General features: G+C 38.7%; 1 protein-coding gene across 1 annotated transcript in view; it reads left to right on the top strand.

The window, feature by feature from the left end:
* Positions 1 to 13,312, top strand: part of EYS (eyes shut homolog) — a 1,110,009-nt gene that overhangs the window by 666,150 nt on the left and 430,547 nt on the right. The window contains exons 30-31 of the mRNA XM_074819828.1: positions 2,487 to 2,611; positions 9,645 to 9,769. Coding sequence (XP_074675929.1) covers positions 2,487 to 2,611; positions 9,645 to 9,769 — 250 coding nt within the window. The remainder of the gene's footprint in view (positions 1 to 2,486; positions 2,612 to 9,644; positions 9,770 to 13,312) is intronic.

Below are 13,312 nucleotides of genomic sequence, written 5' to 3' on the forward strand. Positions count from 1 at the left end.
ATTTCCTTTTATGACAAGGTCACCAATCTAGTTGACCAAGGGAAGTCAGTAGGTGTGGTTTCTTTTTGGATTTTAACAAAGCTTTTGATACTGTCTTTCACAATATCGTTCTGGACAAAATGTCCAGCACTTAGCTAAGATGAGTCCATAACACATTGGGTGAGCAATTGGCTGATGGGTCAGGCTCAAAAGAACCCCATTTACTAGGGGTAAATGGGGTTACATCAGGCTGGCAGCCAGTCATCAGTGGGGTTCACCAGGGCTCAATTTTAGGGCCAGTTCTCTTTATAAGTGATCTGGATGCAGGACTTGAATGTACATTAATTGAGTCTGCCAATGATACTAAATTAGGAGGAGCTATGGACTTCCTTAAGAGCAGACATGTCTTACAGAGAGATCTGAATAGACTAGGGAGCTGGGCAATCACCAACCATATGACATTAAGGTGTTTTATGCCTTGCAAACACTTACCAATAACATGCTTACTGTTAGTTTCATAATTGCTCAGAATTATTTAGTTAATAGAATGCCTGCCTCTGCAGTCATGAAGCATCATTTCTAATTATGCTATATAAACACAAGCAAACTGAACACTGTAGTATTGTAGTGTTTACAAAAAATAAAACACATCAGTATGTGAAATACTTGCAATATTCTTAAATATTCTTTAAGTTGAATGATTGTCTGACTTGGGAAAAAAGGTACCTTGTGCAAACAAAAAATAAAGCCCACTCACCTGAGATACACATAGTTATAGTTCTGTTCAGAAATTTTACATAATGTATATTTCTTCCAGTTTATGTTGTAACCACTTTTTTAAAGTGAAATGCCTATAAGCACACCAAAGTATAAAGTTAAACTGATTTTAAACTGTGCCAGTATTCCCTGTATCTACTTCTCTTTTTTTCCAGTAGAATATTCTTTCTATTATTTTATAGGCATTCATCCTTATGGTCCTCCTTCCTATATCTGGGAGAAGTTGTGACCTTCAATTTTTTTTTCCCTTTTTTTTTTTAATATGCTATGTAGTCACTGGAAACACTGGAAAATTATTTAAGTTTCAGTGAATAAAATAATCATCTGCATCCCTTTTTCTACCAAGCATAGGAGAATCCTAGGGTTATTACCTTTAGGTATGTGAAGTTACGTGGGATGAATCCAGTTCTAAATACTGGAAATAGAAAGGCCAAACAGGATCTTTTCAGTAGATTTTACTTAAGCTTTTGTGGTCAAAGAGCTATACAGGTGGCCTTACAGCTCACTCATTAAACCTTATCCGTGTTTTTTCTCTCACACATTATAGTTAGATATTTGAAAAATAGTAGTGTGTGTGCTTCAGTTTGTACATTTTCCAAGCAGTATGCCATCGCTGTCATCTGTAGTTGATGTAGATTTTGGCAAATCTGTTCTGTTGTCACTGTCCTGGTAGATTCCAAAATTCCTATTACCCAGAGTGTATTCCATACCATGGTACCTCTTTCTTCTCTTTTACTTCAGAATCTGAAAGCTAAGGTAGACACTGCAGATACTTCATTCTAATGATGTGTTTTGTATTCACACAATGTAACACTTTGAGGAGTGTGTGACATGACTATTCTAATTTACTCAAAGGTAATTTGTTAATGTACTCATCTTTCTCTAAGTGGGGCATAAAGCTTTATGCTCTTCGTTAGAGCCAAGACAACGTGTGCATCACCAGGTTGCTAACAGGAGTTGTTGAATACATTGTCTCATGTGAAATATATCCATGTACAACACATCTTAAAAGAGTAAATATTGTAAATACTATTATGGGGCCCTGTTTTGTAGAACGTATTTGAGTATATCTGTAAAACTCTTCATACGTATGCAAGGATGTGTGTCAATAATGTGGTTAGTAAGATTTCTGAGCTTCATCAGAAGCCTTTTGAGCCTGGATCAGTTATATATTGAAATCACACAGGGCTATTTTGGTATGAATGATCACATAGGATTTACAACCAGAAAAATACAAAAGAGTTTTTTCAAGATGAGTATTATTTGATAATTAGAAAGATAATGAAAGCATGGTCCCTGAAGGTTAACTTTTATGCTGTAGTTACATTTAATGGTGCAACATTCCTCAACAAGCAGTTTTTAAACATAGACTGTAGTCACTTAGCTAAATAAACTATTTTAGTAGACAGTAGTCTCCTAAGAGTACATTAAGAAAGGTTTGTAATCACCTTGATAGAACCAGTAAACTGTAATTGAGACTGTTATGTTTAATTATGATCCAGATGTGAAATTTGTGAATGGGTTTTGCCATCATAAATCACCTAAAAGATCATCATGGATTATGATGTAAAACTTGGAAGAGTTCCAGTAAAATACTCCTTAAAACAGAACGAAATATATGAAATTTTGTCTTGTTAATGCTTATCCGTTCTACAAAATGTTTCCACACAAAATATATTTTATATGATGGTTATGCATAGTATAACACCTTGGAATGTTGTTTGCTTCAGGTGTTTTGCTGGATTTTCTGGGCAGTTTTGTGAAATAGAAGTTAATGAGTGTAATTCATCACCTTGTCTACATGGCTCAACCTGTGAAGATCATATCAATGGATACACTTGTAAATGTCAACAAGGTAACTGACATCTGACAGAACAGTCTTAATCAGTGATAGTTTTGAATTATCAGTGTTACTGCTGAGAAAATTGGTAAATTATATCAAGTTCTTTATTTCTATATAACCTGTAAGGTACAAAAAGATTAACTATCTCTTTGACAAGCTTTTGAATGAAATCTAAAGAGAATTAATTAGTCTAATAAGCATGTTAGAAAGACTTAAAACTAAAACCAGCTCATTAAATGAGTCTGAAGAATTATCTAGAGTCAGGTTTATTATGTATGATCTTTACTAATGTAACTTATTGACCAAGCAGTCGAGTAGGCACTGTATAGCAACTAGATAATTTAACTAGCTACAGAATAAGATTGACTGAAAAGAAATGCTGAATATTTTAATTAACATTTATTATTATTGTTGCTATTGTTGTCACACATACCCATGATTATGTGTGCTGGTTGGGAAGAAAATAAGTTTTCTGAGCAATTATAAATAGAATGAAAACAAGCATTTTCTAAAAAAAGTGGGAGCTGTTTTCTTATGCTGATACAGATCAACTTAAACATGTCTTGTGACTTAGGAAAGCATAAGGAGTTTAGTGTTTAAACAAAAACAAAGGTCACAATCAGCCTGCACTGTCATGCAATCACAAATTTAATCTGTTCAGGACTACTCACTGTCTCCTGTCATGTCTATTAACAAAGACCCTTTGGTCAACATAAGTAAGGTACAAATAACTGCCTTGAAGCATACTGCTCCATAATTCAGTTACTCTTAATTTAAGAATTATACTAGTACCTACCTCCTGAAACTTTAATTTTTCAGTTTAAGTCTATTGATTCCTATTGTACTGACCTGCATGCTGAATATGTTCTTTGATGGTACTGATCCAAGATTTCTTAGTGATTATTTAGAGATTATTTAGATATATTCTGGACGATAAATGTTCTATTCTCTCATGATATCTTCATACAACTGATCTACTTACTCTGTTTGTACTGAAGTATGTTCACCTTGTTGGTTTTGGTTTGCAAGCACTAAGATCTTGCTAAACTCTCCTGAAGTCAAGTGACCATATAAGTATTACACAAAACTTTTCTGCAGTGTTTCTAGCAATCTATTCATATAATTTTTACATAGATTTATATCCATGCTTGTTCTTCATTAAAAAGAAAATATAATGAATTGAATATTAATAAAATCAGATTTTATTTTACATATTTTTTTCATTCTGAAGTGTCCCTAGTGCAGTTTCCAAAACTATATGTAACAGATTAAAAAAACCCCAAAAATGTATTCAAGATACTGAAGCAAGAACGTGTGTGTATGTGCATGCGTATAATAAGAGTCAATATGGACAGTTTATTCATTTGTTTAATCAGTGCTGAGGAATGATACTCTAATACGTAAGACTTAAATGGAAGTATCTTTGGCTTACTAGACCCTAATCAATTTTAGGATTAACTTGCTCACAGATTAATATTTTTATAGCAACCTTTTTTTATGTCTAAGAGATAGTCAGTAATATAGAAAGACATTATACTCTTGATGTATGAACAACTGAATGAAAAAATTTTGGACTTTGCCATACAGAGGGTCAGAATTCATAATCATAAAGGTCCCTTCTGATCTTAAAAGTCTCAGTCATGACCTATCTTCACTACTATATATCTTTTTTCCTCTCAACACAGTTATACAATGGAAATTCCACATGGATAAAACTGTATGTCCCCCCGTTCTACGTGGTACTGCATATATACATGTACTACTTCACCAATACAGATGCCTTAAAAACTTAAAAGTTGTATTTTTCTATCATTACAGTGTCTCACACAGAATACATTGTCGAGTTACAAATTTTTCTCATTTTTAAAGCTAGTAATACTTTAAATATATTTAAATATAGACATTTAAAAATTGCTTGCCAACCAAAGATTGTAACTAACTGCTGTCTCTATGCAACTGTATATGGAAATGCTTGGTATAACAAGCTTCTCTGGGGCCTCGGAACTCACTCTTGCTGCTAACGTGCTTTAAACACCTTCCAACCCAAACATAAGGTGACTTTCTTTTACATTTCTGTTAATAATAACATTTATTAGTAGGCATGAAAGATCTCTACATTATTTCTCCACTAGGAAAAGACACAGGGAAGGAACCACATGCATTAGGTATATGTATCATGGTTACATATCTTGGCTGTTTTAATTAATGTGGTATTTTCAAATGTTATTTAAGTCTCTGAAACAGATTAATAGATGAGAAGTTCACAACTCAAAAAAGGAGTGAATTTGGAGAGGCAGGGGAAACTTTGAGAGAAATATCTTTTTGGAAAGTTGCACAACTGAAGAAAGGGAATAGAAGACAAATAATATCTTCTGGAAACAGAAAGTTGAAATGCTTGGAACAAATCTGCTTTTATTGCAGGCTACTACTATTCACATATGATAGGTCTTGGATTTCTCTATTTCCTATAGAATTATGGAGACAGGATTGAGTATTTTTGAATCTGTAAAGGCAACTATGGGAAAGAAGTTTCCACAAGGCAGAAAGTCTGAGATATCCAGCAGCCAATCCACAGTTGTAATTTAATGAAATGGAAAAGGGATAGTGACAAGACAGAAGTAGGAACAAGGCAGATGATTGCAGCTTTCCAAAAACCTCCAGAGAACAAAATGAAGCATGTGGTGACAGCGTGTGATACCAGAAAAGAGAATTGATTTAGCTCTGACAAATCCATTCTGTAATGGATCATGAATTTTGTCAGCTATTGTCCCAGTAGCAGGCCCTATACCCTTAGAATAATAGATGCATGTTCAGGATCTGTGGCTGCAGCTGCGGGCTGTTCAGGTGCAGAAGCAGCACACAGAGAAGTAAACTGTATTCTAACAGCATCTCAGGCAGCTCAAAAACAACAACAGCAGTCACTGGAACTAATAGCAGTCTCATAGCTGAAGTCTTTAGCTGGGACAGGCTGCACTTCTACCAGGGCAGCTAAAGCAGGACTGGAATGTAACTGCTGGGTCCATTTGATGCATGGTCTGAGGCAAATGCAGAACAGAGGCAATGAGATTTGTATCAGCTGAGGACTGCAGGGGTTTTTTGGGGCTGTGGGGGGGTTTGTTTTGTTTGTCTGTTTATTTGTTTATTTAGAAATGGAAAGATTTAATTGAAGAAATAACAAATCTGTAATAGGTGGTGGGAGTATCATGGCAGAAGTTATGGTGTTCAACAACTAGCCATAGTTTACAAAATGCTGGGTTTGTATTTACCAAGCAAATTGACTGCTTCCAGTTCAGTTTAGCCTCCAAGGAGAAAGTTCAAGACAGGCTCAAATTACATGATCTAAATACCAGGTTCTAGGTAAGTTTTTGGCCTTTAATTTATGGGTGTATTTAGTTGTAAAGGAGGTTTTTATCAGAAATACATATCAACAAAAATGCCACTAATCTGACTGTTGCAGTATAAGAAGATGGTATTCTGATGCTATTCAAACACAAAACTGTATTTCCTTAGAAATTGTCCTCCTCATAGATCTGATACAGTAATCTGTCTCAGAGTTTCTCTTTTAAATTTTGTCCCTTTTTTTTATTTGTGTAACTGTAACTATTTTCATCTATCCAGTTTACCTTCCTCAGTGTGTCAATAACGTACAAATTTAATGAATAGGATAAAAAGGTCAGATAGGCAATTCTATACTCTTTCAGTTTCCCAACTTTGGGAAAAATATGGCTTTGGGGTCACTGTTCAGATCTGGAATGAGAGAATAGGTTTCAGGCAGTATTTTACCCTTCCTAATTCTTAGCCACAAGAGAAATAACAATACACATAATTCTGTAGGTGAAGGGCAACTCATCAAGTCAGTTAATTCAGTAATCATTGAATCATAGAACCATAGAATGGTTTGGGTTAGAAGGGACCTCAAAGATCATCTACTTCCAACCCCCCTGCCATGGGCAGGGACACCTTCCACTAGATCAGGTTGCTCAAAGCCCCATCCAAACTGGCCTGGGACACTTCCAGGGAGGGGCCATCCACAGCTTCTCTGGGCAACCTGTTCCACTGTCTCACCACCCTCACAGTAAAGAATTTCTTCCTTACATCTATTCTAAACCTAACCTATTTCAGTTTAAAACAGTTATTCTTCATCCAATCACTACACTACCTGATAAAGAGTCCCTCCTGATCTTTTCTGTAGGCCTCCTTTAAGTACTGGAAGGCCGCAATAAGGTGTCCCCAGAGCCGTCTCTTCTCTTGGCTGAACAACCCCAACTCTCTCAGCCTGTCCTCATAGGGGAGGTGCTCCAGTTCCCTGATCATCTTCGTGGCCCTTCTCTGGACCTGCTACAACAAGTAGCAACAACAATTCCCTATCCACTGAGTGGCCCATACGTCGAATCCATGTCTCTCTAATTTAGAGACAAGGATGTCATGCGGGACAGTGTCACATGCTTTGCACAAGTCCAGGTAGATGATGTCAGTGTTCTTCCCTTATCCACCAACACTGTAACCCCGTTGTAGAAGGCCACCAAATTTGTCAGGCATGATTTGCCCTTAGTGAAGCCATGACAGCTGTCACCAATCACCTCCTTATTTTCCTTGTACCCTAGCATAATTTCCAGGAGGATCTGCTTCACAATCTTGCCAGGCACAGAGGTGAGACTGACTGGCCTGTAGTTTCCTGGGTCTTCCTTTTTTCCCTTTTAAAAAGTGAGGTTTATGTTTTCCCCTTTCCAGGCAGTGAGAACTTTGCCGGACTGCCACGACTTCTCAAATGAGATCGATACTGTCTTAGCCACTTAATGTGCCCGTTCCCTCAGGACCAGCGAATACATCTCATCAGATCCTGTGGACTTGTACACCTTCAGGTTCCGTTGATGTTCTCAAACCTGATCTCCTCCTAGAGTGGATGGTTCTTTATTCTCCCATTTCCCGCCTTTGCCTTCTGCGACTTGGTTGGTGTGGCTAGAGCACTTGCCAGTGAAGAGTGAGGAAAAAAAGTCATTGAGTGCCTCAGCCTTCTCCATATCCCAGGTAATCAGGTCTCCCATGTCCTCCGGAGAGGGCCCACATTATCCCTAGTCTTCCTTTTATCACTAACATTCCTATAGAAGCTTTTCGGGTTGCCCTTGATGTCCCTGGCCAGATTTAATTCTATCAGGGCTTTGATCTTTCTATCCTGATCCCTGACTGGTCAGAAAAGTTCTATGTATTCCTCCCAGGCAACCTGTCCTTGCTTCCACGCTCTATAGGTTACCTTTTTGTGTCTGAGTCCAGGAGCTCTTTGTTCATCCATGCAGACCTCCTGACATTCTTACCTGACTTTCTCTTTATCATGATCATTGAATATTAACCAGCTTTCTTGGGCCCCTCTTCCCACCAGGGCTTTATCCCATGCTACTCTGCCAAGCATATCTCTGAAGAGGCCAAAGTCTGCTCTCCTGAAGTCCAGGGTAACGAGCTTGCTGTGCTCCCTCCTCACTGCCCTAAGGATCTTGCACTCCACCGTTTCTTGGTCACTTCAGTCAAGGCTGTCTTTGAGTTTCACACTGCCTACCAGCTCCTCCTTGTTGATGAGAAGAAGGTCCAGCATAACACCTCTCCTTGTTGTCTCCTTATCACTTGGCAGAGGAAGTTATCAAGGCATTCCAGGAACCTCCTGGATTGCTTATGCCCTGCTGTGTTGTCCCTCTAACAGATATCGGGATGGTTGAAGTCCCTCATGAGTGGGACTTCATGAGACTTTGTGTCCCCCATGAGGCTTTGTGAATGTGAGGCTGCTCTGATCTGTCTATATAAGACCTTGTCCTCTCAGTCTTCCTGGTCATGTGACCTGTAGCAGACCCGCACTATAACATCACCTGTCCCTGCCCTCCCTTTAATCCTGACCCATAAACTCTTGATTGGCTCCTCATCCATCCCCAGGCAAAGCTCCATGCACTCCAGCTGGTCACTGACATAGAGGGCGACACCCCTTCCTCAAATCCCCTGCCTGCTCCTCTTGTTTATTCCCCATTCTATGTGCGTTTGCATAGAAACATTTAAGTTGGGCCCCTGATGAAGCTGACTTACAGGCTGAAAGTCCTTTCTGCTGCTCTTCATGTACTCTCCTGCTGACCTGTGATCCCTTTATGTACTAGGTATCTTTTGCTGGTGCTGACATCAAATTGGTAGGAGTGGGATGGATTGAGGTTTTCCTTTCCTGGCAGCTTTAGTTTAAAGCCCTCTTCACCAGCTTGGCAAGCCTATGACCGAACATTCTCTTGCCCTTCTCTGACAGTAGATCAGGTTTCTCAAAGTGAGTCCCATGGTGTAAGTAGCTGAACCCCTGACTGTGGCACAGTCTTATGAAAGTATTGAGGTTTTATTCTGATTTGCTTACTTATGTCTCTACAGAAATAGAAGTCAGCAAATGTTAATTTCCCTAATGTGATGGTTTAGCCCCTGCTGGGGTCTGAGACCACGCGGCCGCTGCCCCTCCCCCACAAAGGGAGTGAAATACAAAGCCCCAAGACTGAAATAAGGACAGGTTTAATACAACAGTGCAATAGCAACACAACAAGCAACAACAATAACAATAACAGTAATAGTGATAGCAATGAACAGAGCAAAATAGCTACCAAATACAGCAGTTTGAAGCACGATGTACAAAACCACGCGTGCACCGCGCTCCAAGCCAGGAAAAATGTGACCTGCCAGGATGTGATGTCCTCATGGTATCTGAATAACCCGGCTAGAGCTCCCCCCCACTGCTGGGGAAACTTAACCCTATCCTGGTTAAACCAGGACACCTAATAGATGTTCACTAGAGTATAAATGTAGAGTCCATATAGTTTGGATTGTGTTTGTTTATTGTTAAACTATTTATTTACTTTTTTCTACTTTGAGAAACCACAGTCCAAAACAGCTCTTACCCATCCTATAATATATATTTAGATATATGTGGAGATTGATTATAGTTACCCACAGCTTTTTATGAATGGCATTCTATAAATGGATTTACATTTTAATGGGTCTTGGGTTTGGTTTTTTTTTTTTTTCTTCCTGACAGGATGGGAAGGCCTCCATTGTGAGCTGGATGTTGATGAGTGCATATCCAACCCCTGTATACATGGCATCTGTGTTCAGAAGGACCCCAGCTATGGTTATTCCTGTTTTTGCAAGCCAGGATTTGTGGTGAGATGTTGTGATTCTTTATTCTCCTTCCCTTAACCCGACAATTCATTGTTGCACAAAAAATACTGTACATAATCCCTTTCCTTTTTAATCTCACTCAGATAAAACCTGGACTTTCTGAAAAATACAATATTTTAGTAACTGTTCTTTGTTTAGTTTGTTTGTTTGTTTATTTGTTTTACTAACAGGAACTTTAATATTCCAGAGAAATATTACCTAATATCCACAAAAATTGGAAGTGTGAGTGTATATATTGGCCTTGTCAGTCATCAGAGTATGTTAATAATTTAAACTATAATTAATTAATATTTTTACATACCAATTAATATTTTTATTTTACATATCAATGAATATCTTTACATACTAAGATAACTCATACTTGAAACTATTGCATAGACAGATATTTTGAAAGCAAGTTCCCTGAAACCAAATCAAACAATTCCTTTGAATGTTTGACCCTGTGAGCTTCGGTTCTATGTTTTATTCTCGTTGTTTTTCATACCAAAGGAATCCTTTGAGGGTGGCTAAATGCCAATACTGTATGAATCTAAGGTTGAAATTTCTGTGTTGCCACCACCTTTTAATGCCAGTTTTTTTTGTAGTTGAAGACATGCAGTTGGTATCTACAATTTGAGCTTGTGCTTTACCTCATCCCACTTCAGGTTTAGCTTAATAGTATCATTTAACAGCTTAGGGTTAGTAAGAAGGAGAGAAAGGAGTAAATAACTTTTTGAATTCTTTTTTTCTTACTTCAGTAATTCTTATCTCTACAAGTCCAAGCCTGAAATTGTTACTTGAATACCTTTTCTTTATAAATGATGACAGTGATGTTTATTTTAATATCTATGCACCATTTATTTGGTGTATTTAGGTCTGTAAAATAGAAGGAACAGATTATTACAAGTAAGACTCAGATTTACCTTCATAGATTCTCTGCAATCAAGTCAAGAAAGAAATTAGTAACTTTTCATACTTTAGCCAGTTTTAAGTCTTCTTTCTACAGCAGAAGATTCTCATTTAGGGTCAATGAGGGAAAAACTAATGAAGCAATAAAATGGAAAAAAAAGTTTTTCTAAAAAGTGAAAGAAACTTTTTGTCTTCAGTTCTTCTCAGGCACCATATCATTCTCTGTCCCATGCCCAAACTCTTGAGGAGGTCCCCAGTACACACTAGCATGTGTCAAGGAGCACAAGTGGCAAGTGGGCTGCTCCACAAGGGAAGGCAGGCCAGGACCCAAGGAGAGCAGTAAGGTAGTCAGGGGCAATGACCTTACACACAAGAGGTTGAGTCCTACACTACCTGAACAAGGATAGCAAAGCAAGACCAGTGATGGTGGTAACCACCCAACAGTTTCCTCCAGAAGTCCAGGTACTGCCAGGCAAGTCCATGATCACAAATCAGGTCTAAGGTTAAGCCAGGAAGTCAAGGCACCAAGGCAAGGTCATAATTAGCAAAGTACTGAGCTTACTATAGCAGGCTTTAGCATTATTGGAAGCTCAGTCAAGGACCAAGAGCAAGGGCCTGAGTTTAAATGCAGTTTCTGACCTCAGGTATGAAAGCCCCAGATGAAAAATCTCACATATCTTTCTCACAGCTTAGCTCTTTCATCACAGGCCGGTCTGAGGTTGCACAGCTGCACCATATCAGAGCTAACCACAAGCACAGAGAATTAAACCTATGAGTGTGAAGGAAGAGGTTGCAGAGACTGATTGCAGAAAATTATGAGGTTGATCAGGGCATCAACAATAATATGTTCAATTCTAAAATACCAGAAGACTGTTGTGTGAATGCTTTTATCACAGGACATTCCTAAGTCCTTCACACACACACACCCTTAAACATTCAGAGTGGAACATCCAATTCTAATCAAACTTCATACCAAGTGGTGCATCATTGCAATTGGAATGAGGAAAGGGGTCTCTTATTTGTGTGGTACAAATATGTCACCAAATAATGGAAGGTTTTACAGGTTACATTTATAGTAGCTGAAACTGCCATATTTTCAGGAAGTTTATGTCCACTTCCAAAATAATAGGTTATGAGTTCCTTGAGCCTGCATCCGTATTTGCCACAATCCAAAATGTTGAGAAAGGATTCAGTGTAACCTTGTTAACCTCAATATAACCATAAGTCTTTCCTAGACTCAGAGGACTCATTATATTTGAACCCAGCAGTGGGAAGGCATCATTGGGTTTGGGTTTTTTTTGGCTAGGACTCACTTCTGGTGTTAATTTAAATGAGAAAAAGCAGAATACTCCTGCGTTCTAGATTTAGAGACTATCAGTTTCACCAAATTCTCATTTTCCTTTCCTTATTTTCTTACAATGAAGAATCATCACTCTGGGATCAGTAGGTTCTTTATGTAAGATATCCCTGTAGAAATCGACACAGAAAGGATTGTGTGGAGGCAGAGATTTTCTCTAAATAAAGTAAAATTTTATCAGATTCCTCTCAGGAATATTAGAGGGATGATAAAGATGAGTTTGAATGTGACAGTGGGTTCATATCTCTCTTGTACTGGGAAGCCCAGAACTGGATGCAGTATTCTGGGTGTGGCCTCACCAGTGCTGAGTGGATGTGAGGGATCACCTTCCTCAAACTGTTGACAATGGTTTTCCTAATGCAGGATTTTGTTGGACTTCATTGCTACAAATGCACATTGCTGGCTCATGCAATTTGTCATCCACCAAGACCCCTGGGTCCTTCTCTGCTTTCTAGTGTGTCAACTCTGAGCATGTACTGGTGCATGGGGTTCTTCCACTCCAGGTACAAGAGTCTGCATTTCCCTTTACTGAGTTTCCTGAGGTTCCTGTCAGTGCAATTCTCTAGCCTCTCAATGTCAGTATAAATGGCATATATCTGGCATATCAAGAACTTCTCCCAATTTTGTATCATGTGAAAACTTGCTGAGGGTGCACTCTGTCCTATCATCCATTACTGAAGAGCTTAAGTAGTATTGGACCTAGTATGAACCCTTGAGGTACATCATTAATGTCTGGCCTCCAGCAGGGCTTCATGCTGATGATCACTGAACACAGCCCTTTGAACCTGGCAGTTCAGTCAGTTTTCAGTCTGTCTCACTGTCCACTCATCTAGTCCACACTTTGTCAGCTTGTCTGTGAGGACGCTATGGCAGAAAGTGTTGAAAGCCTCACTGAAGTCAAGACAGACAGCAGCCACTGCTCTCCCCTCATCCACCAAGCCAGTCATATCTTTGTAGAGGTCTATCAGGTTGGTAAATCACTATATCCCCTTCATAGCTCCATGCCAACTATTTCTAATCAACCTCTTGTCCTTCCCGTGCCTAGAAATGGTTTCCAGGTGTCATTTCTTCATCAGCCTCCCAGGAATTGAAGTGAAGCTGACTGGCCTGTAGTTCCCTGGATCTTCCTTCTTGCCTTTCCTGAAAACAAGAGTGACATATGCTTTCTTCCAGTCACAAGGAATTTCTCCCAGTTGCAGTGACTATTTGCCCACAATTTTGTAAAATCTGTATTTTACCATAATGGCTTTGTAGGTTGAAAATAGATTTTAATAATGCAT

This window comes from Strix aluco, chromosome 3, assembly GCF_031877795.1.
Source record: "Strix aluco isolate bStrAlu1 chromosome 3, bStrAlu1.hap1, whole genome shotgun sequence".
Lineage (NCBI taxonomy): Eukaryota > Metazoa > Chordata > Aves > Strigiformes > Strigidae > Strix > Strix aluco.